A 26,579-nucleotide genomic window follows, 5' to 3' on the forward strand; every position below is an offset into this window, starting at 1 on the left:
TTTTCTTTTTTTGTAGTATCTTTGTCTGGTTTTGGTATCAGGGTGATGGTGGCCTCATAGAATGAGTTTGGGAGTGTTCCTTCCTCTGCAATTTTTTGGAAGAGTTTGAGAAGGATGGGTGTTAGCTCTTCTCTAAGTGTTTGACAGAATTCACCTGTGAAGCCATCTGGTCCTGGACTTTTGTTTGTTGGAAGATTTTTTTTTCTTTTTTTTTTTTGCGGTACGCGGGCCTCTCACTGTCGCGGCCTCTCCCGTTGCGGAGCACAGGCTCCGGACGTGCAGGCTCAGCAGCCATGGCCTACGGGCCCAGCCACTCCGTGGCATGTGGGATCTTCCCGGACCGGGGCACGAACCCATGTCCCCTGCATCGGCAGGTGGACTCTCAACCATTGCGCCACCAGGGAAGGTCTTGTTGGAAGATTTTTAATCACAGTTTCAATGTCATTACTTGTGATTGGTCTGTTCGTATTTTCTGTTTCTTCCTGGTTCAGTCTTGGAAGGTTATACCTTTCTAAGAATTTGTCCATTTCTTTCAGGTTTTCCATTTTTTTGGCATAGAGTTGCTTTTAGTAGTCTCTTAGGATGCTTTGTATTTCTGCGGTGTCTGTTGTAACTTCTCCTTTTTCATTTCTAAATTTATTGATTTGAGTCCTCTCCCTCTTTTTCTTGATGAGTCTGGCTAATGGTTTATCAATTTTGTTTATCTTCTCAAAGAACCAGCTTTTAGTTTTATTGATCTTTGCTGTTGTTTTCTTTGTTTCTATTTCATTTATTTCTGCTCTGATCTTTATGATTTCTTTCCTTCTTCTAACTTTGGGTTTTGTTTGTTCTTCTTTCTCTGGTTCCTTTAGCTGAGGTTAAATTGTTTATTTGAGATTTTTCTTGTTTCTTGAGGTAGGCTTGTATAGCTATAAACTTCCCTCTTAGAACTGCTTTTGCTGCATCCCATAGGTTTTGGGTCATCGTGTTTTCATTGTCATTTGTCTCTAGGTATTTTTTGATTTCCTCTTTGATTTCTTCAGTGATCTCTTGGTTATTTAGTAACGTCTTGTTTAGCCTCCATGTGTTTGTGTTTTTTACGTTTTTTTCCCTGTAATTCATTTCTAATCTCATAGCCTTGTGGTCAGAAAAGATGCTTGATATGATTTCAGTTTTCTTAAATTTACTGAAGCTTGATTTGTGACCCAAGATGTGACCTATCCTGGAGAATGTTCCGTGCGCACTTGAGAAGAAAGTGTAATCTGCTGTTTTTGGATGTAATCTGCTGTCCTATAAATATCAATTAAATCTATCTGGTCTATTGTGTCATTTAAAGCTTCTGTTTCCTTATTAATTTTCTGTCTGGATGATCTCCATTGGTGTGAGTGAGGTGTTAAAGTCCCCCACTATTATTGTGTTCCTGTCGATTTCCTCTTTTATAGCTGTTAGCAGTTGCCTTATATATTGAGGTGCTCCTGTGTTGGGTGCATATATATTTATAATTGTTATATCTTCTTCTTGGATTGATCCCTTGATCATTATGTAGTGTCCTTCCTTGTCTCTTGTAACCTTCTTTATTTTAAAGTCTATTTTATCTGATATGAGTATTCCTACTCCAGCTTTCTTTTGATTTCCATTGGCATGGAATATCTTTTTCCATCCCCTCACTTTCAGTCTAGGTCTGAAGTGGGTCTCTTGTAGACAGCAAATATATGGGTCTTGCTTTTGTATCCATTCTGCGAGCCTGTGTCTTTTGGTTGAAGCATTTAATCCATTCAAATTTAAGGTAATTATTGATATATATGTTCCTATTACCATTTTCTTAACTGTTTTGGTTTGTTTTCATAGGTCCTTTTCTTCTCTTCTGTTTCCGACTTAGAGAAGTTTCTTTAGCATTTTTTGTAGATGGTTTGGTGGTGCTGAATCCTGTTAGCTTTTGCTTGTCTGTAAGGCTTTTAATTTCTCTGTTGAATTTGAATGAGATCCTTGCTGGGTAGAGTAATCTTGGTTGTAGGTTCTTCCCTTTCGTCACTTTATCATGCCACTTCCTTCTGGCTTGTAGAGTTTCTGCTGAGAAATCAGCTGTTAACCTTATGGGAGTTCCCTTGTATGTTATTTTTCCTTTTTCCCTTACTGCTTTCAATAATTTTTCTTTGTGTTTAATTTTTGCCAATTTGATTACTATGTGTCTTGGCGTGTTTCTGCTTGGGTTTATCCTATATGGGACTCGGTGCGCTTCCTGGACTTGGGTGGCTATTTCCTTTACCATGTTAGGGAAGTTTCAACTATAATCTCTTCAAATATTTTCTCTGGTCCTTTCTCTCTCTCTTCTCCTTCTAGGTCCCCTATAATGCGAATGTTGTTGCCTTTAATGTTGTCCCAGATGTTTCTTAGGCTGTCTTCATTTCTTTTCATTCTTTTTTCTTTATTCTGTTCTGCAGCAGTGAATTCCACCATTCTGTCTTCCAGGTCACTTATCTGTTCTCCGGCCTCAGTTATTCTGCTATTGATTCCCTCTAGTGTAGTTTTCATTTCAGTTATTGTATTGTTCATCTCTGTTTGTTCTTTAATGCTTCTAGGTCTTTGTTAAACATTTCTTGCATCTTCTCGATCTTTGCCTCCATTCTTTTTCCAAAGTCCTGGATCATCTTCACTATCATTATTCTGAATTATTTTTCTGGAAGGTTGCCTATCTCCACTTCATTTAGTTGTTTTTCTGGGGTTTTATTTTGTTCCTTCATCTGGTACATAGCCCTCTGCCTTTTCATCTTGTCTGTCTTTCTGTGAATGTCTAGAACATTTTCATCGCCCCCAAAGAATCCTTGTACGGAACGGCAGTCACTCCCCATTTCCCCCCAAGTCTGCCAGTCCTAGGCAACCACGAATCTACTTTCTTGTGTCTGCAGATTTCCCTGTTCTGGACATTTCATGTAAATGGAATCATACAGTCCGTGGACTTTTTTTTTTTTGCTGTACGTGGGCCTCTCACTGTTGTGGCCTCTCCCGTTGGGGAGTACAGGCTCCGGACGCGCAGGCTCAGTGGCCAGGGCTCACGGGCCCAGCCGCTCCGCGGCATGTGGGATCTTCCTGGACCGGGGCACAAACCCGCATCCCCTATATCGGCAGGTGGACTCTCAACCACTGCGCCACCAGGGAAGCCCCTGTGGACTTTTGTGTCTGGCTTCATTCACTTAGCGTAATGTCTTCCAGATTCGTTCGTGTCATACCATAGATTGGTACTTTATTCCTTTTCATGGCCAAATAACATTCCATTGTCTGGATAGAGCACATTTCATTTCTCCACTCATCAGCTGAGTAACATGGGTTGCTTCCACTTTTGGGCTATTATGAATGATTTTGCTTTGAACGTTTGTCTACAGGTTTTTGTGTGGACATATGTTTTCATTTCTTTTGGGTAGATACCTAGGAGGGGAATTGCTGGGTCACATGGCAACTCTATATTTAACCTTTTGAGGAGCTGCCAGACTCTCTTCCAGAGTGGCTGCACCACTTGAGACTCCAGCAGCAGTGTATGTGGGTTCCAGTTTCCCCACATCCTCACCGACCCCAGTTGTTATCTGGTTTGGATTATAGCCCTCCTAACAGGTATGAAGTGCTGGCTCATTGTGGATTAAGTTACCATCTTCCAGTGCATCTTAGGAGCACGTTACAGAGGATGTTTGTGGGCCTTCTGTGATGGGAATATCCCAGGCCCAGGGGATGTAGCAGTGAAGCACAGACCTGTTGCTTGCCTTCATGGCACTCCAAGCTTCAGATCCACATACACATCTTAGCTGGGGAAAAGGGTTAGTTTCTAACCGAATTCAGTGGTTACCACAATGACTGTGGGTCATCGACAGATCAGAAGCCCAGGTGAGGGGGAGTTAGGTTGGAACGATTCACATTAGGGGCAATGTGAGGACCATTCAAGCTAGAAGTGTTCTTGGAAGATAGATGTGATCCCTTTATTCTCCTCTTCCCTCTCCCGCTCTCTTGCCCGATTGACTTAATGCAGCTGAAGACATTTGGAATGCACTTTGCCATTTGCTAAACCTCTTTCTCAGTGGAGTTGAAAATTAATTCCTTCAAATCTCAGAAGTAGACCGGGATCTTGAAATCTCACACATTCTCAGTGCTCTCCATTACTTCCAAAAATACAAAAATAAATTCTCTACTTGAGTTGATGGAGGTGGGCAGGCAGAATTGGCTGGGCGCCATGTTTGATTTCTTCTCTCCTATTTTGGGGGGAAATATGGCCGTCTAGCTTTTCAGCCATTTCTAAGATTTATACTTTGATTCAAAGAATTACTGTTAGTAAGGGTGAGACGTTATTTTTAGTCTCAAAAAAGTCCATTTTTCACTAGGTGAAATGTATTTCTCTGTCTGATTTCTCACCACATAGGGTGTGAATATCTGTGATTGTTAAGGCTAGAGCCATCTCGTGGAGCATGTTTTTGCATTTTACAGGCACACGTGTAGCCGTGCCCACAGCCTGGCTTGTAGGTGCCCTCACTTTCCCTCTCCATCACGTGCGGCATCCAGATGGTGGCAAGAAGCTGAGGCCTGGAGAATTGTGGTCTCTGCCCACAGACCAGGTCCTCAGCCTCAGAGACCTCAGACTGTGTGTTTGGTTCAGAAAATGTTCCCCACACATCAGATAATTTGAACTATTGGGGCGGGGCCTGAGACTCTGCATTTCCAGCCCACACCCAGGTCCAGGGACCACATCTGGGTAGCAGTATTCTGAAATGCAGTTCCCACACTTCCTCACTGGCAGGGCAGCTGCGTGCTGCGGCACGGATGTGGCCTTCATGAAAGCAAAGAGGCTGATCCACCATACACGAGACCAAACAAACCTTCCCGGGGCTCGAAGGCAGAATTTTCTCTTACACCTTTCATTAACTTGAGGGCCCGGAGCCATTAAAACCAAGCCTCATTCACAGTTTCTATGACTGCTGAGATCTCACCTGGTAGAAGGTGTGTGTACACAGCTCCCGAAGAAGCAGCCAGCGCTGTGTGTGTGAACCGACTGTAGCAATAGCAGCAGCTGATAAAGCCAACCCTGCCTCTTCGCTGACACAGGACCCGGAGAGAAGCTGCCTGGTGGAGGGGCAGGTGCGTCGCTCGGTTCTGCGGTGGCTCACGTGTTCTTTCTTGTTCTGTGTCTTGTTTAGGGTGCCAGCGCTTACATTTTGAATTACCTAATGTACATCCTGTGGGCGTTGCTGTTTGCGTTTTTGGCCGTCTCCCTGGTACGAGTATTTGCACCATACGCCTGTGGCTCTGGTATACCCGAGGTGAGTGTGGGCTGAATGAATTTCTTTTGTGCCAATAATAAGAATAGCAAATGTTTACGTGGTACTTCTGTGCTAAGCACGGTTCCAAGCATTGGACATCTGTTCACTCATTTAGTCCTCACAGGGAGCCTATGAGGTAGGTACTGTTATTCTTCATTTGACGGTTGGGGAAACTGAAGCACAGAGAGGTTAAGTAACTTGCCCAAGGTCACTAAGCCGGTGAGCTGGGAGTCGAATCCAGCTGTCTGGCTTTATGCTCTGTTGCTTCTCAGCTGCTTAAATTCTTGTCTTTACAAACCAGGCATAACTCTTAAAGCCTGTGGAGTCAGAGTCCATCAACCACACACACAAACGTGGCACTCTAGTAACTCATAAGTGCGTCTATGATGGAACGTGAAAGAGGACAACGGTGGAGGTTTACTGCTCAGAAAGCTTACTGATGAGTAAACTCCCTCGCCACGTTTTGCTCTTCTGGTGACAGGGTAATAGCAATCTTTAAAAAATGAATTCCACGTTCAGTACATGCGCCGTGAATGCACCCTTGTGAGTTTAGAGTTCTTATAAATATTTTTCAGCACTTTCTTGTAACCAGAGTATGAGGGAAGTGACCTCATCGACCAGGAGGAATGCCCAAGACCAAACTTCAAACCAAGGAGATCTGCTGGGTTAGAATAACGATGCTTGAGCAAATTCCCGAAAAGCCCACATAGTAAAACTTTTAGCCAGAAATCATTTTAAAAGCACTTAGATGATCATTCTAATCATTGCTGTTCCATTCTCCTTCAAGTCGGTGCTTCAGCAGCGCCCATAGACGGTGGAGATGCCGAGTTGATAAAGATGTGAGCGGTCATGGCAGTGCACCCACACTCTTTGGTGGTGTCGCCAGCACCGCCGCTGGTCTGGGCAGTTCATGCAAAGGGCTGGGGTAATTAAAGGATCATCGAAAGGAAAGCTCAACATTGTCTTGATCCAGGAAAAGATTAAAAAAAAAAAAGACTATTTCATGCTGAACTTTGGATGGTTTATATGAGCGTGTTGCTGCAGGAGCCTGAAAAATAAGCTGCAATACCATCCTGTTTCCTCGGTACAGCCACTGCTGCTCTAAGGCACCATATGCATTCCTAAAAATCACAAAACTGCATGATCAAAACCACAGAGCTTGTGGGGAAGATGGGGCGAGGGGCACAGCACTCAGAAACTTCACTGGTGACACATGAAAAAGACGGGAACCTCATAAAAGCAGTAGCAGAGTTAGACACACGTTAAATGGTTAAGAAATGTGTGAATACTCCCCTAGTGCATGCGTGAGCTGGGAGTCGTCTGAGACGTGTGCCTGTGTGCATTTTGTGTAGCCCTGCACGGCTGGATTCGCAGCTGCAGTTTTCCGCCTTGTGTTTCTCCCAGATGAAATTGTGCAGAAACAGATGCGAAATTGGCATTATGCTCAAGTTCTGCCCTGACTGCATGAATCACACTGGAACAAATTTGGGTTTTCCAAACAAGTGTTCAGGCAGAACTGACTGCGTTTTATTGGATATCGAAGACCGAAGGCACCCGGGACACTAAAAAGAACAGATTACTGTTGGCATCTCGGTTTCTGATCGCAATGCCCAACAGCACGCGCTTTTGGACTCCAGCCGCCTATCAAAATAAGGAGATGGCCAGTGGGGAACTGGTGGGGAATTTAAAGCAGCAATAAAAGATGTGGGGGCAATCCCATCTTCCCCTTCCAAGAACCAGAGGTGCGTGGCTCAGCTCTTAGACAGACAGGGAACTCTATCTGGGAGGGGCTGGCTGGACCTGGTCTTCGTCCAAAGCGGGCATCTTTATTTGTGACAGCTGAACTCAAAAGGAATAAACTACTGAGTTGAGCATTGTTTCCCGTGTGACAAAGCACAAGGAACACACTGACATGGATAAAACTCATAAAAGCGGTATCAAGTGAAAAAAGTAAGTTGCAGAAGAATATCTAAATAAAGTATGAATCTATTTATGTAGAGTCCCTAAAACAGCCAAAATGAAACAAGCATACTGTATAGTGATATACATATGTGCTAAAGCTATAAAGAAAGGCAAGGGAATGATTGGAGGCGGGAGGAGGAAGGTTCCACTGAGGAAGCAAACAGGGCTTTCAAAGGTACCTGCTCTTCTGTCCTAAACTTGGTAGTGGGTACATGAACATGCTTTCAGCCGTATATAATATGTAACAGGTTCATGTCTCTATTTATAAAAGAGTTCACAATAATCTTTTCAAGTACCAGGAGCCCAATGGAGATTTCATAATTAAGCTTTGGTTATTATGACTCAGTAGTAGAAAATTTTCCCTATTATTATAGTAGAGCTTGAAATTCCTCACCTAAGGGTGCAATACCTACCCCAGTTCTTGGAGGAGAGGGGCAGAGTGAAAAGTAAGTGCAAATAAGTAGTTCCTGGATATAAAGGATGTCCTTCCAGTTAAAACCCAACGGACCATGCAAACAGCTCTACTCAGTTTGAGATACAGGGCTATTCTTCACTTCAGGAAAGATACTAAATGAGATCTTTAGAAAATAAACTTCCCATCGTAGGAGGTGATCGGCAGTGTCGGAACAAACTTTGAATGCAGTGCACTTCTGAACAGTTTAAAAATCACTCATCCGGGCTTCCCTGGTGGCGCAGTGGTTGAGAGTCCGCCTGCCGATGCAGGGGACGCGGGTTCGTGTCCCGGTCCGGGAAGATCCCACATGCCGGGGAGCAGCTGGGCCCGTGAGCCATGGCCGCTGAGCCTGCGCGTCCGGAGCCTGTGCTCCACAATGGGAGAGGCCACAGCAGTGAGAGGCCTGCGTACTGCAAAAAAAAAAAAAAAAATCACTCATCCTTTATAATGTTTGCTTCTGAAACATTTAGACTACTTTGGATGACAGTGTTACTGACCAGGGTTCTTGACCTCCTTAATCAATAGAAAGTGATCAGAGGCCAGGCAAGAAATTCAGGCAAGGCTTTATTGGGGCCCGAGCTGCAGCAGGCGGGGAGGGAGAACAAGTACAGGTGCCCTTGCTGGCCTACTTGCTGGGGGGCAGGGCAAGCTGGTTCCTGATATGCGGTGAGGGGAGGGGTGTGTCCAGGGGTCCGGCCGGAGGGGAGGCTTAGGGGGTCTGCCCACCCCTTTGGTGGTGTTGAGTGCAGGGGGCATGCGCAGTGCCCTGCTTTTGCTCCCGGCTCTTCAGAAGTGGCAGTGGGGCTTTTTGGTCTCTTTGTACCTTGTTGTCCAGAATTTGCCCCAACTGGGCATGCATGCAGTTACTTTTAGTCCCTTATACTTTCTTTGTATTTTGTTGCTAGGTGTTTGTCCAGGTGCAAGCATTGCAGCACTGCAGCAAAGGGTCCCAGGTCCCAGCCAGTGTCAAAAACTCCCTTGAAACATTAAAAAAAATACAAATTTAGAGACCATTTCTTTTCTGTGTAATAAATGCTCTTGTATTAGCTCTACAAAGCACATTTAAAAGTGCACACTAGTTCTTGGGCTTCAGAACTTAGAGCGAACTGGGCAAGGATGACTCTACTACTATCTGCTTCATTCATAGAACCACTGTGGACCGTATAAGAAATCATGTCCTCCTAGGGACTTGCCTGCTGGTGCAGTGGTTAAGAATCTACCTGCCAATGCAGGGTACACGGGTTCGAGCCCTGGTCCGGGAAGATCCCACATGCCGCGGAGCAGCTAAGCCCGTGCACCACAACTACTGAGCCTGTGCTCTAGAGCCCGCGAGCCACAACTACTGAGCCCGCGTGCCACAACTGCTGAAGCCCATGCGCCTAGAACCCATGCTCCGCAACAAGAGAAGCCACAGCAATGAGAAGCCCGCGCACCGCAACAAAGAGTAACCCCCGCTTGCCGCAACTAGAGAAAGCCCGCACGCAGCAACGAAGACCCAACGCAGCCAAATAAATAAAATAAAGAAAAAAAAAAGTAATCATGCCCCCCTAGAACTTACTTTGAGTTGATGTTTCAGTTCTATACAATGTGAACTCTCTCACAAATATTTATTTGCCAGAGAGGTTTTAAAGTTACCACCATCAAGTCACAAATGTGCTGCAATACATCGCCCTAAAGCCCTGCTTGACTCAGTCTCTGTTGATCCAAATTAAAGCAAGCGATTGGATTTTGGCATCTACTGGGAATGAATTTGCCTTCTTTAGTCCCTAATTTGATCATGACAATTTTATAAAGTCATTTTAGAGAATTACAAAATACCTCTTACATTGTTCAATTCACCACATGTCATGGCTGGCTCAGGTAATTTAGATGCTTGTAATTTTCTAAATGGTATTACGCTCTTCAACTGTACCCTGGGGTCCAAATCCACATTAACTAACTGACAAAAAATTATAGATAATTTTATTCTAGGCAACACAAAAGGGCAGGATTGTGGCAGGCATACTAAAACGTCCCTTAAATAAAGGGATCTGAGATCCCCAGAGCACAGGCTCAAATAGGCCCACTAGCACTAGTTAAAGACCAGTTTAACCACCGCTAGTTTGTCTGCCTTTAGTTAAAGGCTAGTTCAAGAAATACCATCTGATTGTAGAGCTGGAAGACCTCACTCGTGTTCTCTAGGAAGGATCTTAGTGAGTTCTTTAGAACGGATGCCCACACGCTCACTCACTGTTGGTCTTCCTCCTTGAATTAAGAAACAGATCTCTATCAAGAATTCCTGAGATGGAAATGGTCCAGTCGCACCCCTGTAAAACTGCTAGGATTAGTTCACTTCACGACCCTCTCCAAATCATCACAGGTGACATGATGCCAAAGAGTGTTTCAGGACCTCCCTTAAATATTGAGTAATTAGGAATACCTGTACTGCTCTTCTCAGGACGAGAGCAGTGCTTCTCTACTGGACTGCATTTTAGAATCACCTGGGGAGGCTGTAAACCTCCTATGCCCAGGATACACCTCAGACGAGTTACATCAGATCTCGGGGTGGGGGGATAACTCGTCCTCACTGGTGCCTAATTCTCCAGGTGATGCCACAGAGCGCCGGTGGAGGACAGTAATAGCTATTTGAGAAACTGATTTCTTGGCGCCCACTAGGAGGCTCTTTGACGTTATGTAAACATCCTGATGGTGACAAGAGCTGAGACTGTCCCATTATGTATTATACAATGGGAAAACGGATACTGACCAAGAATTTCATTAGCTGACTCACTCACTGTCTAATAAATCTCTGATTACAGGCTTGTAAATTGCTAGCTGGGCAGTAAACATTCACTCCATTTCAGCCAGTCGCAGGAGAGGTTGAAGGTAAAATGTTTCTTACCCATTGGTGATGCTTCCGTATCCAGAAGAACCCTGTTTTGGGGGAAGAGGACTCCAGTAGATGAAGTTAATCACTGAGATGGGCACCCCGTTGAATTCTAAAAGCATTATGCAAATTCACGTGCACATTTAGGGAGAAAGCCATTATTTGGCATTTACAAAACAGTTGCAGGTCTGAAAGTGGAGCACGAGGCAGCTCCACCTGTAGTCAAAGTACTTTTCAGTACCAGGGGGCAAGATTCAACGGAAGGGAAGGGGTTGCCGTGGATTCAGATACCCTTACATCCCCCAGAGGTGCGTTATTAGAATGTTGAGCATCTTCTTTTTCCAATATTGTATTAAGAATATTTTCAAACATACAGGAAAGTCAAAATAATTGAGCACCCATATACCCCTGGCCTGCATCAGGGGTTGGCAGACTTTTCCGATAAAGGGCAGAGAGTCAATATTTTGGGCTTTGTGAGTCAAGAGGCAAAATTGAGGAACTATTCTCACTAAAAGACCGGTAGTCTTGTTTACATATTACATTTAAAAACATTAAAAGCCCTCTTAGCTCGTGTGTCATACACAACAGGCCGTGGGCTGGATTTGGCCCATGGGCCATAGTTTGCCGGCCCTGATCTAAAGTTCAATTGATATTTTGTTGTATTTGCTTTGCCACATAGCCAGCCAGATGTCCCTTTATCTTGGCCATCTTTCAGTAGTGAAAAATTAACAGTTAAAATCAATAGATACAGAACAGTTAAAATCAATTTTCAACACAACAGAGGGTAAAATGCACAGGATAAATGCCATAAATAAAATGAGACTGATAATTACTTACTCAGTCCTCGTTATGATCTCTCATTACTCTCGGAATTATTAAGATTTACTATGCATTGAAATTGTCTCAGGGTTCCATTAATATATAAAATTAGGCGTTAATATAAATTCTCAATATAAAATTATAGCTAAATTAACAACTAAAGCAGCCTGTCCTCCATATGATTAGTGAATCTCAGTTTGAAAGATGCTTCTCAGAGGAGGGAGAGGTTACTTTCCTAGCCGTGGCGCTGAAGCGGCTCACTCCCTATCGTTCTCCATCCTGTGTTTCAGATAAAGACCATCTTGAGTGGCTTCATCATCAGGGGCTACTTGGGCAAGTGGACCCTGCTGATCAAGACTGTCACCCTGGTGCTGGTGGTGTCCTCGGGCCTGAGCCTTGGCAAGGAAGGGCCGCTGGTGCACGTGGCATGCTGCTGTGGCAACTTCTTCAGCAGCCTCTTCTCCAAGTACAGCAAGAACGAGGGCAAGAGGCGCGAGGTGAGCAGGTGCAGGATGAAGCGCCCTCCCACCCTCTCCGGGCTCACCAGTACCCGCTGATTTGCCGGAAAGGCCTCGGGCTGACGGGGAGCTCTTTCCTTCGCAGGTGCTGTCAGCTGCGGCCGCTGCTGGGGTCTCTGTCGCCTTTGGTGCTCCGATCGGGGGTGTGCTTTTCAGTCTGGAAGAGGTGAGCGTGGGCTCTGGAGGGCCCCGTGGTTCTGAGCGCCGAGGAACACATGGGGGGTCGGGGCGGCAGGAGGCTTCCCTCTCTAGCCCTCTGAGGACTAGATGCGAAGGAGGATTGAGAGATTCCTGCAGCTCATTAAGGAGCCGCAGTGTTCGCCATGAAATACGTGTTTTCGAGTCCTGTTGAAAACTTGCCAGTGTGATTTCTGGGGGAGATTTGCAGTCTCCTCTCTCGTTTTCATAAACAACACAATGAAGCATTTTTATGTTTTGCAACGCAAATGGATCTAGTCCAGCAGTTGGCCCACGTTGTCTGTAAAGGGCCAGGTAGCAAATATTTTAGGCTTTGTGGGTCTCAGGGCTCGGTCGCAACCACTGGGCTCTGCCCTTGTAGCGTGGAAGGCGCCGTAGACAACACGCGCGTGCGTGGCATGGCTGCCTTCCAACAAGACCTTCCCTATGGATGCTGAAGTTTGGATTTTATATCATTACCACTTGTCACTAAGTCTTGTTCTTTTGAATATTTCACATGTCACAAAATAATTCTCTCTTCCCCCACCCATTTAAAAATGTACAAACCGTTCTTAACTCATGTGCCCTCCAGATACGTTTGCTGGGCCAGGGGTTTCAACCCATGATCTGTTGTCTGGAGAATCAAATCAGAGGTTTCTTTTCTTTTAGGATGGTCTCTGTGCCATAAACAGAATTATGATGAAGTGTTCTCATTTCTCTTAAAAAATAGCTCAAACACACCTTGACTAGTATCCGTTCCAATTTTAGACATAGAGTCCTTTAAATATCGTTGTTAGTGCATTTGGGCCATACTCACACCTAGGTTGAGGAAGTGCCCATCTTTGGTCTTGAGTGTGACTTTGTGGCCTATGCCAGCAGGTGGCTGCTGATCAGGGGCTGGGGCTCTGGGCAGCTCTTTCTTCCGCCAGTCTCTGATTTTCCACCTGTTCGTTGGTCGCAGGTCAGCTACTACTTTCCCTTAAAGACCTTGTGGCGGTCCTTTTTTGCGGCCCTGGTGGCAGCCTTCACGCTGCGATCCATCAATCCCTTTGGGAACAGCCGCCTCGTCCTCTTCTACGTGGAGTATCACACGCCCTGGTACATGGCCGAGCTCTTCCCCTTCATCCTGCTTGGGGTCTTCGGGGGCTTGTGGGGAACCCTCTTCATCCGCTGCAACATCGCCTGGTGCAGGAGGCGCAAAACCACCAAGCTGGGGAAGTACCCGGTGCTGGAGGTCATCGCGGTGACCGCCATCACGGCCATCGTCGCCTACCCCAACCCCTACACGCGCCGCAGCACGAGCGAGCTCATATCCGAGCTCTTCAATGACTGCGGGGCCCTCGAGTCCTCCCAGCTCTGTGACTACATCAATGACCCCAACATGACGCGACCCGTGGACGACATCCCCGACCGCCCGGCCGGGGTCGGGGTTTACACGGCCATGTGGCAGCTGGCCCTGGCGCTGATCTTCAAAATCGTCATTACCATATTTACCTTTGGCATGAAGGTAAGTGAAGGGGAGGGAAGGTGTCAGGGGAGGGAGGCAACCTCTATCCTTCTGGGGATAGCACCCTAGTCCCCAGAATAAGATTGTGACGAGGGGAAAAGGGGAGGTGACCTTTACTGAACGTTCTCATGCGCAGGGCACTTGACATTCTTTTAATCAACAAGAAACAACGCTTTTGATAAACAGCAAGCCTATGGAATAGAGATTTATAACCCCATTTTACAAGTGAAGAAGCTAAGGCTTGGAGTATATCATTCATATGGAGACATGTACAGCTTGGTGAATTCTCACAAAACGTACACACTTGTGTGACCAGCACCCAGGGCCAGGAGCAGAACACTGGGAACCCCCCAGAACCCCCTTGTATTCCATGACTGTTGCTTTTTGTGGTATTCTTACGAATTAAAAAAAACAAAAGTCTAGGGACTTCCCTGGTGGTCCAGTGGTTGAGAATCCGCCTTCCAATGCAGGCGACATGGGTTCAATCTCTAGTGGTAACTAAGATTCCACATGCCGAGGGGCAACTAAGCCCACCTGCCACAGACTACAGAGCCCACGCGATCTGGAGCCCCCATGCCACAACTAGAGAGAAGCCTGCGCGCAGCAACGAAAGATCCTGCGTACCGCAACTGAGACCCGACACAGCCAAAATAAATAAATAAATAAATAAAAATAAATATTAAAAAAAGTCTGAGAAGCTGTGCACTTGGGTGCAGTGGTCAAACACAAACCTGAATTTTTGCCTTAAGAACAAGGAAGGATGAACGTTATTAAACAGGTGACTGTCTCTGATGCAAAGGGATTTATTTTCTTCTGGTGCCTGCTGGGAGAAGCCTGCTTTGAAGGTACAGGGGATTAAATGATGGGGGGATAAGGGGTGCTGAGAAAGGAACAATTTCCTCAGGAATGTCTCACACTCTGGAAATCACACCCGAGAATCCAAACTTAACTTGAATTTGGGTAAAGATCCACTTGCATCCTAGGGTGGAGGACAGTGGGGGGGGGGGGGTGGGGTAGGGGTGACATAAATGCAGCTCCCGGTCAGGATCGGCGGTCACATGCAGTCTCCACAAACAGAGTCAAGTCTGTTCTGTAGCACATGTCTGATCACTAGAGAAATGAACATGTTTTTCATACAGCAAAATATAAAATACGCTATTACCAAGGTCTTTCAGTTTCCATGGTCTGTTTCTTTGCTGCATTTAGCCTGGCTTGAAAATATTCAGAATACTTTTCGGAAAATGGACTTTGTTAGGAAGACGGACCTGCCCCCCATCTCTCTCTGACAGGTGTTTGGCCACTGTACATACAAGAGGGCAGTAAGCCCGTGCCAAGGTTTTTGGAAGATGCAGGGCAGCTACACTGATGCTTTTAGCTTCTTTCTTTGACCTGTGAACAGTTGAGGCCTTGCTTTTCCATTTTCATGCTGTGGCTTGACATTTAATTTTAAAAGCTAATCTGAATGGCACGTGAGGGGAGAGAGAAAGTGGTGAGTATCTCAAGTGACAGATGTGCAGTTTGAATGTTATTTGCAGTGGGGCTTATCATTCTTTTATCCACAGCAGACAAACTAGGCCAGCTTTTGAAGGCGAGGAAATGAAAGTGTAAAATTGCATTTTCTCCAGGTCACAGTAGATACGACCAAGCAGGTGAAATCACTGGTCCCATGGTTTCCCAGGTGACCCATGTTTTGAAGCGTTGCCCCTCCTTTGAAGACCGAAGCAAAATGCAAGCTCGTCGAGGGGGGCCTGAGTTTTCCGGCGGCGGGGCGGCGGGAACGGGGCCCCCTTCCCTCATGCCTCTTTCCCCTGCGCTCCCCGCAGATCCCGTCCGGTCTCTTCATCCCCAGCATGGCTGTGGGGGCCATGGCAGGCAGGATGGTGGGAATTGGCGTGGAGCAACTGGCTTACCATCACCACGACTGGATCATCTTTAGGAATTGGTGCAGGCCCGGAGCAGACTGCGTCACCCCAGGGCTCTATGCCATGGTGGGAGCTGCCGCCTGCCTAGGTACCGTGTGTGTGTGTGCGCGCGCGCGTGTGTGTGTGTGTGTGTGTGTGTGTGTGTGTGTGTAATGTGAGTAGCAGAGGGCTTTTCTCTGCTCAGTCATCCAGGGACCCAGGCTGATGGGGTCTCCACCATCTTGCAGCTGTACCATCTACAATAGTGGATAGTCTCTGCAATTTTCCAGCTCGAGGGGTTCTGGTAGAGAGTGATGCTTGCTGAGTCAGAAACCTGCAAAGTAGGCTCCACTCACCAAAAAGCAAGGCGTGTGGTCCTGGGTGAATAGACAACTTGCTGTCCCTCATGGGAGAAGAGCCCCTCAGGGAGATGTGACTTACGGCTCCTGATGCAAGGCTGTGTTTACTGAGTCTGGCCTCTGGCCCAGAGGTCCGAGCCTGGGCGCCGTGTTGGACTGTCTCAGTAGAACAGGTGCCGGGAGGGTAGAGCCAGCTTCTCGGTTTCCACAGTTCATGTCTTCTTGTGGGTGTGGAGTCGAGTCCTGCAATTTCATTCCTCCCTTTGGTTGCAGGTGGAGTTACCAGGATGACGGTGTCATTGGTGGTTATCATGTTTGAATTGACGGGTGGTCTCGAGTACATCGTGCCCCTGATGGCAGCAGCCGTGACCAGCAAGTGGGTGGCTGATGCCTTTGGGAAGGAAGGCATCTACGAGGCCCACATCCACTTAAATGGGTACCCGTTCCTGGACGTGAAGGACGAGTTCACCCACCGCACGTTGGCCACCGACGTCATGCGGCCAAGGCGGGGGGAGCCGCCGCTGTCCGTGCTCACCCAGGGCAGCATGACCGTCGAGGACGTGGAGACGCTCATCAAGGAGACCGACTACAACGGCTTCCCCGTGGTCGTCTCCAGGGACTCGGAGCGCCTCATCGGGTTCGCCCAGAGGAGGGAGCTGATTCCTGCCATAAGTGAGTAAAGCAGGGAGGCTCACGTTTCACGGAGACGAATAGCAGCTCTGTGCCCCGACATTCTCAAAGAGGTTCGACAGAGTGCACGAGGGTCGGAGGGCTTCAGCCCAGGGTCTCTCACGCTTTAATGCTTATTCCGTTTCACCTGGGCGTCTGGCCAGAATGCCGTAGGTCTGGGGTGGGACCCGAGACACTGCATTTCTCCCGAGCTCCCTCTCAATGCTGCTGCTGCTGCCCCCAAGTCACACCGTGAGGGACAGTGTCTTGTCGGAGGCATTCTTGGCTGGACACCGAGCACCACATTTGCAAGCAGCCCCCTGGGCCGCTCCCGCTAGGACACACGCGCTCCGCCTTTTAGGGACTTGCTGGGCGAAGCTCAGCAGGAAGCGGTGGGAGAGCTTGGGCTGGCCGGGCCAGCTGCTCGCAGAGACAGACTTCCAGGCAGGCTAACCGGCTCAGATGCTGAGCCCTTTGCCTCAGACGCCTCCCTCGGCGCCGCTCAAGCCCGTCACTTCGCCACGATGTCCGGTGCCATCAGTTAGAGACCCACGTGGGTGCAGTCAGTTCCGTGGGATGCTTTTCCTCCTCGTGCGCTAACTGGATCAGCTGGGCTGAGGGGCAGGCTGTTGAGTTGGGAGAGCAGAGAGGGGATGATGCCCAGCTGTATGTTCCCGACACGGGCGGCTCAGAGAAGCCCGGGGCTCCCGGTGGCCCAGGGATGAGCGCCTTGGAAGGGGAGCCGGACGTAGGAGGATTCCACAGGCAGAGGCCTGGTGTGAGTCTTTGGAGGCCCAGGAGGGAGGGGCAGCAGGCCTTAGCGGGGCTCCCCCAGGGTGTTCCCTCCGGACTTCCTGATGCAGCGGGGGCAGGGAGCCGCAGAGCGCATCCGCGGCGCATGGTAAACACTAATGCGCGCCGGCTCAGCACCCCTGCATCTCACGGTACACCGGGGCCCACGACATGGCTCACGTGTGCCCTTGATGACTGTACTTCCACGACATTTGTGAAGTTTGCCAGGGGGACTTTTTCAGGTATGATGGTAGAACGCCCCACCGGGAACACACCTTAGCTTATCCCTGCCCTTTGTTAACTATTTCTTAGGCTCTCCCTTTGAATTTCTAAAACCCCTTCGCTATGTTAAGTAGCTTGTAAAATGTTTTTAAAGTATCTTCATCAAAGGCTTTATAAAAATAAGTTTAAATGAGCTATATAGCCTCTAATTTTAGCTTGTTGCTCAAACATATTTCCCTCCCCCAAAGCAACAGTTGATTTTATGTTTTAGACATGAAAGTACATTTGTGCTTCAAGTGCTCCATGATGCTTCTCTTTATTATACGTCCTGTTGCTTAACAGGTAGGTGCCTTTAGGCATGACCATTGCCTTATAAATAATGAGATTTTTTTTTTAAAAAGCTGTATAGTACGGTTGGGTTTGTTTTAAATTAATGTAATCAGCAGGCTTTAAAAATTTATTCAATCCTTAAAATCTTTTAAGCAAAGGTTGAAATTTAAACACTCTAGTAATAAATGTCACGGAATCCATTACCTATTGTGTAGCTCCAGGCACTCCTGCTAAGAGAGAGCTTACTAATTTTGCTGAAACCCATTACTGTAATCAAGTGGGAAACAGTAATTGTCATCAGCCTGTTAGAGAAGAAATTTAAGCTTGCCAACCCAGTGCCCTCCTAGAAGCTATGTTTGGAATGTCTGAAGAGGCAACACGGGGTGTAAATAATACCTTTATGCTTTCCATCAGACCGATAAGAGTGTGGAAGCTGCCATTTACATGGTTTGCAGGAAAGCAAGGAGTGTTTGGCTGTGAGCAGTTTGAAAAGCTGTTTTCCTGCTCCGTGGATACAGAAAAGTCCTGTACTCCAGTGGAGAAATTCATTACCTGTATTTGCAGACTTAGACGCCCTTTTGCGAATATAGAAATAGGACGTAAGCATTTAGCTAGTAACGATCCCATGCCAATTTCCCTTTCAGGGGACTGAGGAGCAGAGATTTTACATAGATCCAAGATAAGAAAAAAGTAGTAAATGAGGCAAAGATTTTTTTCTCACGTGTCATGTTTAAAAAGGTATCAGTTGCTCCCGTGAAGCTGAAAATGTCTTATTTTCAGTCTGTCTCTGGAATGCCAAACCATAGCTGTTGTCTTTGCTGGAGAGCCATTAGTCACAGCACCTTGGAAACGTGGCCCTTTCACCGTCACGTACTCACACGTAAGGCCATATGTGGCCCTTGTTCAAGTTCCTGGTAGATGGGACTTTACCTCTTGGTGCTCTCTGCAAACACGAGGCTCTTTCTGTGCTCAGCAGGCTCAGGCTCCTCTAGTCTTGAGTTCCACAGTTAAGTGAGGCTGGATCCAGAAAGGACTCCGTGGGAAGCCGCAAAGATGATTAAAGGGATGGAAAGTTAGAGTCATGGGCCAGAGTTAAGGGAACTCTCATTTTTTTCGCCTGGTGGATGATTTGATGGTGATTCTCCAGCATGTGGAAGAGGCCCACTTGCAGAAAGGGATCCATGTCCAGAACTGAACAACAAGATGCGTGTCAGATCTGTTGGACGGGTTCTTTAGGGATAAAAAGGTTTCTTCCTGGGAGAGCTGTTTGTTAATGATGGGAATAGGCCGTGGAGAACAGTGGTGGCATCTGCTTCTTTCTGCTGGGGATGAAAAAATACATGCAGAGGGACTTCTGCATGCCTTATAAACTATAACTTGTCAGAAAATCATCTGCCTTTTCTTCTAAATAGTTTTTACTTTTTTACCACATCACCTTTGTACTGACCACCACTATAGTTGCTTCTAATTTTCCATTTTAACCTTTCTTGTCAATTATGTCTGTTTTATGGAAGCATGTTTTTAACCTTTGATGTCTGGCATCTGCCTAAACTTTTTTAAAATTAAAAAAGATTTTTTTTATTTTGACTTTTTTACTGAAGTAGAGTGGATTTACAATGTTGTGTTAATTTCTGCTGTACAGCAAAGTGATTCAGTTATGCCTATAGATATATTCATACTTTTTTATATTCTTTTCCGTTATGGTTTATCACAGGATATTGAATATAGTTCCCTGTGCTATACAGTAGGACCGTGTTGTTTATCTATGGAAGCATTTTTTTCTTATTTTTTTTTTTTAATTAATTTATTTTTGGCTGTGTTGGGTCTTCGTTGCTGCATGCGGGCTTTCTCTGGTTGCAATGAGAGGGGGCTGCTCTTTGTTGCGGTGCACTGGCTTCTCATTGAGGTGGTTTCTCTCGTTGTGGAGCACGGGCTCTAGGCACGCAGGCTCAGTAGTTGTGGCACGTGGGCTCAGTAGTTGTGGCTCGCGGGCTCTAGAGCGCAGGCTCAGCTGTGTGGTGCACGGGCTCAGTTGCTCCACGGCATGTGGGATGTTCCCGGACCAGGGCTCGAACCCGTGTACCCTGCATTGGCAGGTAGATTCTTAACCACTGCGCCACCAGGGAAGTCCCTATGGAAGCATTTTTAACGAACAGGATGATAGCGTATTATCTCCCTAAAAACATGATTAGAGTTTCTCAACCTTAAAGCCATTAACATTGGGGCTGGATCATTCTTTGTTGATAGAGGCTGTCGTGTGCACTGTGGGATCATCTCTGGTCTCTACCCACTAGAGGCCAGTAGCAACCCCATCCCCCCAGTTATGAGACCCCAAAATGTCTCCGGATATTGCCAAATGTCCCCTGAGGGTGGAGGCAGAATTACTCCCAGTTGAGAACCATTGCTCTAAAGCCATTGTAATCACTTACTGGATATGTGATTATTTCCAGTCTTTTAAAATTTCTTGGCCTATCATAGTTTGTGGAATTCACTTTATCAGCACTTTCCTCATTACCCTCCCTGCACCTGGCATTATGATCTTACTGCTGCTAGCAAGTGGAATGTCAGGTTGAATGACCTTAACAGGCGCTCGTAAAAGGTGCATCATTTTTCAGGAGCCGCAGCCACTGATAGTAGTTGTGGTAGAATAGAACAGCAGACCACCAATACTAACAACAATTTTAAAAAGTCTAGGGGCTAACAAAAGTTTAGACGTAACAAAAACGATCTTTACAACAAAAATGAAGTTTATTACATTTTTTAAAGTAAAAGTAATACTCAGAATGTTGGGGAAATCAGAAGCAAAGGGAAAATTAACAAGGTGCCCACATTTTCAACACCGTAGAAGGCTCTGGTTAATATTTAGCGCTTTTCTTATCTTTTAGGCCTTTTACACATGTAATGTTGGGCTATCTTTTTTTTTTTTTTTTTGGCTTCTTTTCTAACACAGGTTCCCATGAGTCCCTGGGGTCTGGGAGCCTATACTCTCATAGCACTGGATCATGTGCTGGGTGAGGGCTTGGTTTACCCTTTCGTACAGGAAATATTTCGTGTAGCATCCACCATGTGCTGGTGCTGTCCCGGGAGCTGGGAGCACAGCGATGACAGCAGCCAGGCTCTGCCCTCTGTGAACTTTCATGCTGGAGTTTGTTGCAGGCATTTTGGTGACAGATGATTTCTTGTCCAAAGTGGGAGTAGATGGTTCCCCCAGTAGAGAGATGAGGAGAGCTTTCTTGCTGATTCTTCCATTCACCAGCTTTTGGCTGTGCGTCGTACCTCCATGCCCAAAGTTCAGTCAAGGCTTTAAGATAGGTCTTTATAATAGAGCTCCAAAGTGGCCTCACAGAGAGCCCTTCTGGAGAGAGCCACAGCTGCTACTCTTGGAGTACCAAGGAGCGCTGCTCAGCTCTCCGGCTCTGACCCCAGCTGTTGCCTTTGATTCTTGTTTGGCAGTGGATAGGTCAGGGCTTTCCTTCCTAATGCCTCCTTTGTGAGATAGGTTCTGTTCTACATGACAGGCAGAGCCAAGGACACCGACGTTCAGTAGACCTACCCACTCGTTCATCCACTTGTTGTGACTGACGCATGTGTGCACTTGGCAAATACCTGTTTTGTGCCTGCTGTATTCTCGGCATTGTGCAGGCACTGGGATTGCAGTGCTGATCAAGAATTCACGGAGCTAGGTGCTGTTCGCATCAGGGCTTCTAACTCAATCGGTAGATTCAGAGGCAATAGAAGCTTGTTATTCATTTCACCAAGTGAATTGACAGTTGGCTAGGTTGTAGTTGGTTTTATGAGGGGGCTCAGCAAATCCATGTGATCAGTTCTTGATTGGGTTTTGTGGCTTGATCCAATCCTGATGTTCAACTGGATTGTTGAAATAGATGGGATTCCTGTTACATGGGACTTTTAGAGAATCAGTCGGTCTATGAAAATGGGCGATAAGTGTGTGTTGACTGTTTGCCGCCCACCTTAGCATTTCAGGACAGAGCCATCTCGATTTAGGAGAGAAATGCACAGTGTGTACTGTGTGGCACCTACGGCTGAAAGCATGTTGTGCATCAGTGTCATCTGGTATTTGTGGTTGAATTGTACTCCATCTGATGTAACTCGATTGAACCTGACCCACATACTGTGCAGGCATTTGCCCAGCGGGCCCTCTGTTCCCCTTTTAAACAGAGACCCTTTTTCAAACTCAGTCTGACCCCGAATGCTGCCAGTTTTCCATTAGAGTACTCTGTTGTAATAAATAGCTTTAGAGCCAGCAGTTAGAATTTTATTTTTCAAAGAACAATATAGGTGAATAGTAGTCTTTGAGAAGGCAAAAAAAAAAAAAGTATTATAGAAAGCAGGATCCATTTTAAGGCAAGCCTTGCTGTACATTTTCCCTAACCTTTTCCCATGAAGCAAAAGAAAGATTAAAATTCCAACAGAAGGAAAATCGCCTTGGAGAAATATCTTGAGACCGATGGATTTATTTCATGTGTGACTTAAAATAGCCTAGGTTTCTAGTACGGCATAAAGCTGTATTTCTAATGAGTTCCTGTTACCCTACTTTTCTTCAGCTTTCTTTCACGTGGGCCCGCCTACAGATAGAAATAGGCTAATTGTTACCATAACAGTTTTACTATCTTTCTTTGAGAAATCCACCAAATGGCCCATATTTAAGAGAGGCGATCCAAGGGGTGGGGGGAATGCAGCTTTTCTAGGGTTATTTCTTTGGTCCCAAGGGTCATAGTTAGACTGAACTGCGTTTCTGGGCTGTGAGCCTAGGATGGTCCTCTTGGTTTCTTGTTCCTTTCAGGATTTATAATTCCATCTGGGCCAGTTATACGTTAGTTTGTTAAAAAAAAAAAAAAAAAAAAAAAGCAAACCATGTATTAAGGTCATTGGGCAGCTAAGTGAGGTTTCTTTTCACGTCAAACCTCAGCCCCTGATGAGGTGAAGGTGTGTCAGGAAAGCAAGGGTGGCAGGCCCTGGGCCAGCTGGGTGCCCTGGCCTCCAGGCAGAAGCAGTGCATTCGCTAAAGGAAGTAGCCTGGTCAGGCCCGCGTTGCAAGACTTTGGCAGTGAATGATCAGGTCACAGCAGGGGGGTCTCGCGCAGCATTAGCTTGAGAGAGAGAGATGCCAGTTTCACAGATGTTTGGCTGAAGCTCCTCGTTAAGAATGTAGAGTCTGCCTTCCGCGCCCCTCCTCTGTGGGATTCTAGGCTGCTGGGGGAGGGAAGTCGCGTGTTGCTGTGGGATGGGGTGGGATGGGGTGGGGGAAGGGACTCCGCAAGGGAGTCTCGTGAGGCTCACCGTCCTGCTCGCCCATTGCAGAGAACGCCAGACAGAGGCAGGAGGGCATCGTGAGCGACTCGGTCATGTACTTCACCGAGGAGCCCCCTGAGCTGCCAGCCAACAGCCCGCAGCCCCTGAAGCTGCGGCGCGTCCTGAACCTCAGCCCTTTCACCGTCACGGACCACACCCCCATGGAGACGGTGGTGGACATCTTCCGGAAGCTGGGGCTCCGCCAGTGCCTGGTGACGCGGAGCGGGTGAGTGGCGGGACCCTGGGGGGAACAAGATGAAGGGGACGCGGGCTCAGCCCTTGGGGGAGTGGCAGGGACCGGGGCAGGGGGGTGGGTGGCAGTGCTCGGAAGAGATGTCCGTAGGTGAGCCCAGGAGGAGGAATTGCCAGCGAGCTTGGGACTCAGGCTTCCAGGTGGGGCTCCTGTCTCTGCCCTGAGGTTGAAGGTGGAGTCCGAGGGGAGAAGCCCACGGGGAGGGGCTGTGGCTCCCCCGCCACCCGCAGTGGTCCTGGCTCTGGGAGAAGGTTCGGTCTGTCCTGCTGTGACGTTGCGATGTGACGACACTTTCCTCCACATCACGGTGCTCTGCAGAAACGAGCAACAAGGATCTCAGGGCTGATGAGAAAAATAGGGTTAGGCGCACGATGCTCGAACACTTCGTCAGTGACAGATCAAAAAAAACAGAGATGGCAATCTCATAAAAGCGGTCAGACATTTACACACATTAAATGGTTGAGAAGTGTATCAAAAAGGCCGTTTATTGTCCCTTCACCTTGAGAAAGCCCCGCAGTTGGCTTGTGGAAGCGGGCATCGCGAGGGCTGCGGCTGAGTATTCCCATGCCCCTGGGTGCTCCTGGCCGGGGCATCTTTCTCTGTCCTCCTGGACTTTCCTGTGGATGAAATCACCCATAAGCAAACGTGAGGTTCACAGTATGCTCAAATTACTCCCTAATACATCGGTCGGTTCGAAACAACTTCACGTGTTCAAACGTTATCGCAGAGCCGAGAGATTTGGTGGCCCATGGCATCGTCTCCGCCGCAGCCATATTGCTTTCGCTCTGTGTTATCAAGAACCAGGAAACCAGCACTGCAGAGAGCAAAGGTTCGTGATGATGTAAGAGGTGCAGTGCTCCGTGGGCTGTGCTTGGGCTCAGGGGCTCTCCCTAAATTCCAGGGCCTCAGAAGCTTGGGTGGAGCGAGAGATTGGCTGGGTCCAGGTAGCGCGGAACCTAGGATTCTCTGCCCAGTTGATTCCTTTATGGGCTGGGGGCTGGGAGGTGGGGTGTGGGCTGTGGAGACATCGGTGCCAGGCTTTCCTCCTGCCGCCCTGCTCATGGCTCTGCAAGGAGCTGAATTTGCATTTGACCCAGAGAAATCTCGGCCGATGGGACGAGTGTCCTTCTTAGCTCTGACTGCAGCTGGGGTGTGTCTTGCACATGGAGAGGGGCAATCAATAAGGAACAAATAAATAAGTGTTTGAGACTAGAGGTCATTTCTGCTGGTGGTTTTTTTTTTTTTTTTTTTGCGGTATACAGGCCTCTCACTGCTGTGACCTCTCCCGTTGCGGAGCACAGGCTCTGGACGCACAGGCTCAGCGGCCATGGCTCATGGGCCCAGCCACTCCACGGCATGTGGGATCTTCCCGGACCGGGGCACGAACCCGTGTCCCCTGCATCGGCAGGCGGACTCTCAACCACTGCGCCACCAGGGAAGCCCTCTGCTGGTGGTTTTTAAAGGAAGTCAGTGGTCCTCAAACTTGAGCAGGCGTCAGAATCCCCCGGAGGAGTAAACCTCTAGGTTAAACCCAGAGTGCCGGGCCCCCCTGCAGCTACTGACCCCTCCGACCTGGGAGGGGGCCCGAGAATGTGTATTTCTAACCAGCTCCCGGAGGTTGCTGCTGGTTGGGGTCCCCACTTTGCAAACTGCTGAAGCCCACCGATGAACCTGAATTTCCAGCGCTCGGCAGAAATACCACCGTGATCAGCCGTGTCGTCTCAAGTGTATAGCAGTTTCTCTTTTCCTTTAAAATAATAATCCAATGTCAGTTATCATTGGAATCTCCAGTTCTGGCAGGAAATGCTGCCCTCAACGCCCGCTCACACCTCACGGAGCCCCGTGAGGTTTTCCTGTGAAGAGCTGGGTGTCGAAATTGGCTCCGAATGTTCTGCGAGAAAACAATCGCACCCTCTCTCTCGCTCTACGTATTTTAAACAAACACAGATGCTGATACATTAGTGCTGGCAAGAGATCCTTGTTTGCGGGGCCTTTCATCCTCTCGGGCTTTGAGCCAGGGCAGGCTCGCGTTTTTGATGTATTCCGTCGCCATGTGCCTTCCCTGCTCTAGGCCGAGCACTTGAGCTCGTACCCTTGACTCGCGTTGTCTGCAGGATTTCTCAGGGCCTGGGCTCCCAGGTGATCCTAAAAGCAGACCAGGAGCCAGGGAAGTCTTTGTCTCCCTAAGGCCAGAGTCTAGGAAGCCTCCAGTGGCCAAGAGTGAATTTGGGATTTTCTCCACAGAGGATCTAGAAAGAAAAAGCGAGCAGGGGAGATGGTGTCAGCTTCCACCAAGCCCTGCTAGGTGGGCCTTGGGGCGTGGCCTTCTCACAGGAGCCCAGCTGCTCTACTGTGAATTATGTTCATGGTCATAGATGGACTGTTTATCATTCCACAGGTTCACTTGAACTGCTACCCAAAGGGGCTGGAAGTTTAAACACTTGATTTATATCAAGTAGGACATCTCATACCACTAACAAACCCCGCTGGATTTAATGCTGCCTCCTTTTGGGAGGATGTTCAACTTTCTTCTTTTCTGATACTTATTGTCGCAGGCCAGGCACAATTTATGCCAGAACCCAAGGCAGCTCCTGAATTCATGTTTCCCCAGAGCCATTATAACCAGCTTGACTTTCAGACATAGTTACCAAGCTTTAAGACGGGGTTGTCAGGACTGCATGTGCCTGACCTTTTGCTATTATGTCCAGGATGACTGTAAGGGAACAAAACCCAGGCTTTATAGATATGGGAGGGTGTCTGTGTGTGTTAACAAGTCGTTTTTTCTCAAAGCGGCATTGGTTTCATCAGCATCTTACTGAGCGTCTATGTGAGGGGAGAACTGGAGGAAGCTCAAAGAGGCTTTAAAAAAAAAAATCAAGGAGCTTGTCATCTACCAAGGAACATGGACGTCATCCAATTTGAGTGGTGTTCCCCAGGTGTTCTGGAGGGCAGTGTCCTCAGCCAGGCTTTCAAGTAGAAAAGAAATGTCCGCAAGAACAAAAGAGCCTTTTAAGCTGAGGGAGTGTCTGCCAGTTGGTGGCCGCCAGCCACGGAACTCCTCCCACCGCGGATGAGAAGGTGCTTCACCTTTTCACGTGCTGCCACTTCTCTGATGATCGCAGCTTTCTTAGTGGTGTATTACAAGCGTAAGCTGCTTGCCT

At 47.5% G+C, this 26,579-nt stretch overlaps 1 protein-coding gene across 5 annotated transcripts in view; it reads left to right on the forward strand.

The window, feature by feature from the left end:
• CLCN4 (Cl-/H+ antiporter 4) overlaps nt 1-26,579 on the forward strand; it is a 78,396-nt gene that overhangs the window by 47,370 nt on the left and 4,447 nt on the right. For all 5 annotated transcript variants that reach the window (XM_027096574.1, XM_027096575.1, XM_027096572.1 and 2 more), the window contains 7 exons: nt 5,154-5,276; nt 11,668-11,874; nt 11,981-12,061; nt 13,034-13,579; nt 15,403-15,589; nt 16,113-16,511; nt 23,175-23,391. In XM_027096574.1, the coding sequence (XP_026952375.1) occupies nt 5,154-5,276; nt 11,668-11,874; nt 11,981-12,061; nt 13,034-13,579; nt 15,403-15,589; nt 16,113-16,511; nt 23,175-23,391 (1,760 nt within the window). The remainder of the gene's footprint in view (nt 1-5,153; nt 5,277-11,667; nt 11,875-11,980; nt 12,062-13,033; nt 13,580-15,402; nt 15,590-16,112; nt 16,512-23,174; nt 23,392-26,579) is intronic.

This window comes from Aethalodelphis obliquidens, unplaced genomic scaffold (assembly GCF_003676395.1).
Source record: "Aethalodelphis obliquidens isolate GAN/ISIS:26980383/991018 unplaced genomic scaffold, ASM367639v1 scaffold104, whole genome shotgun sequence".
NCBI classification, from domain to species: domain Eukaryota; kingdom Metazoa; phylum Chordata; class Mammalia; order Artiodactyla; family Delphinidae; genus Aethalodelphis; species Aethalodelphis obliquidens.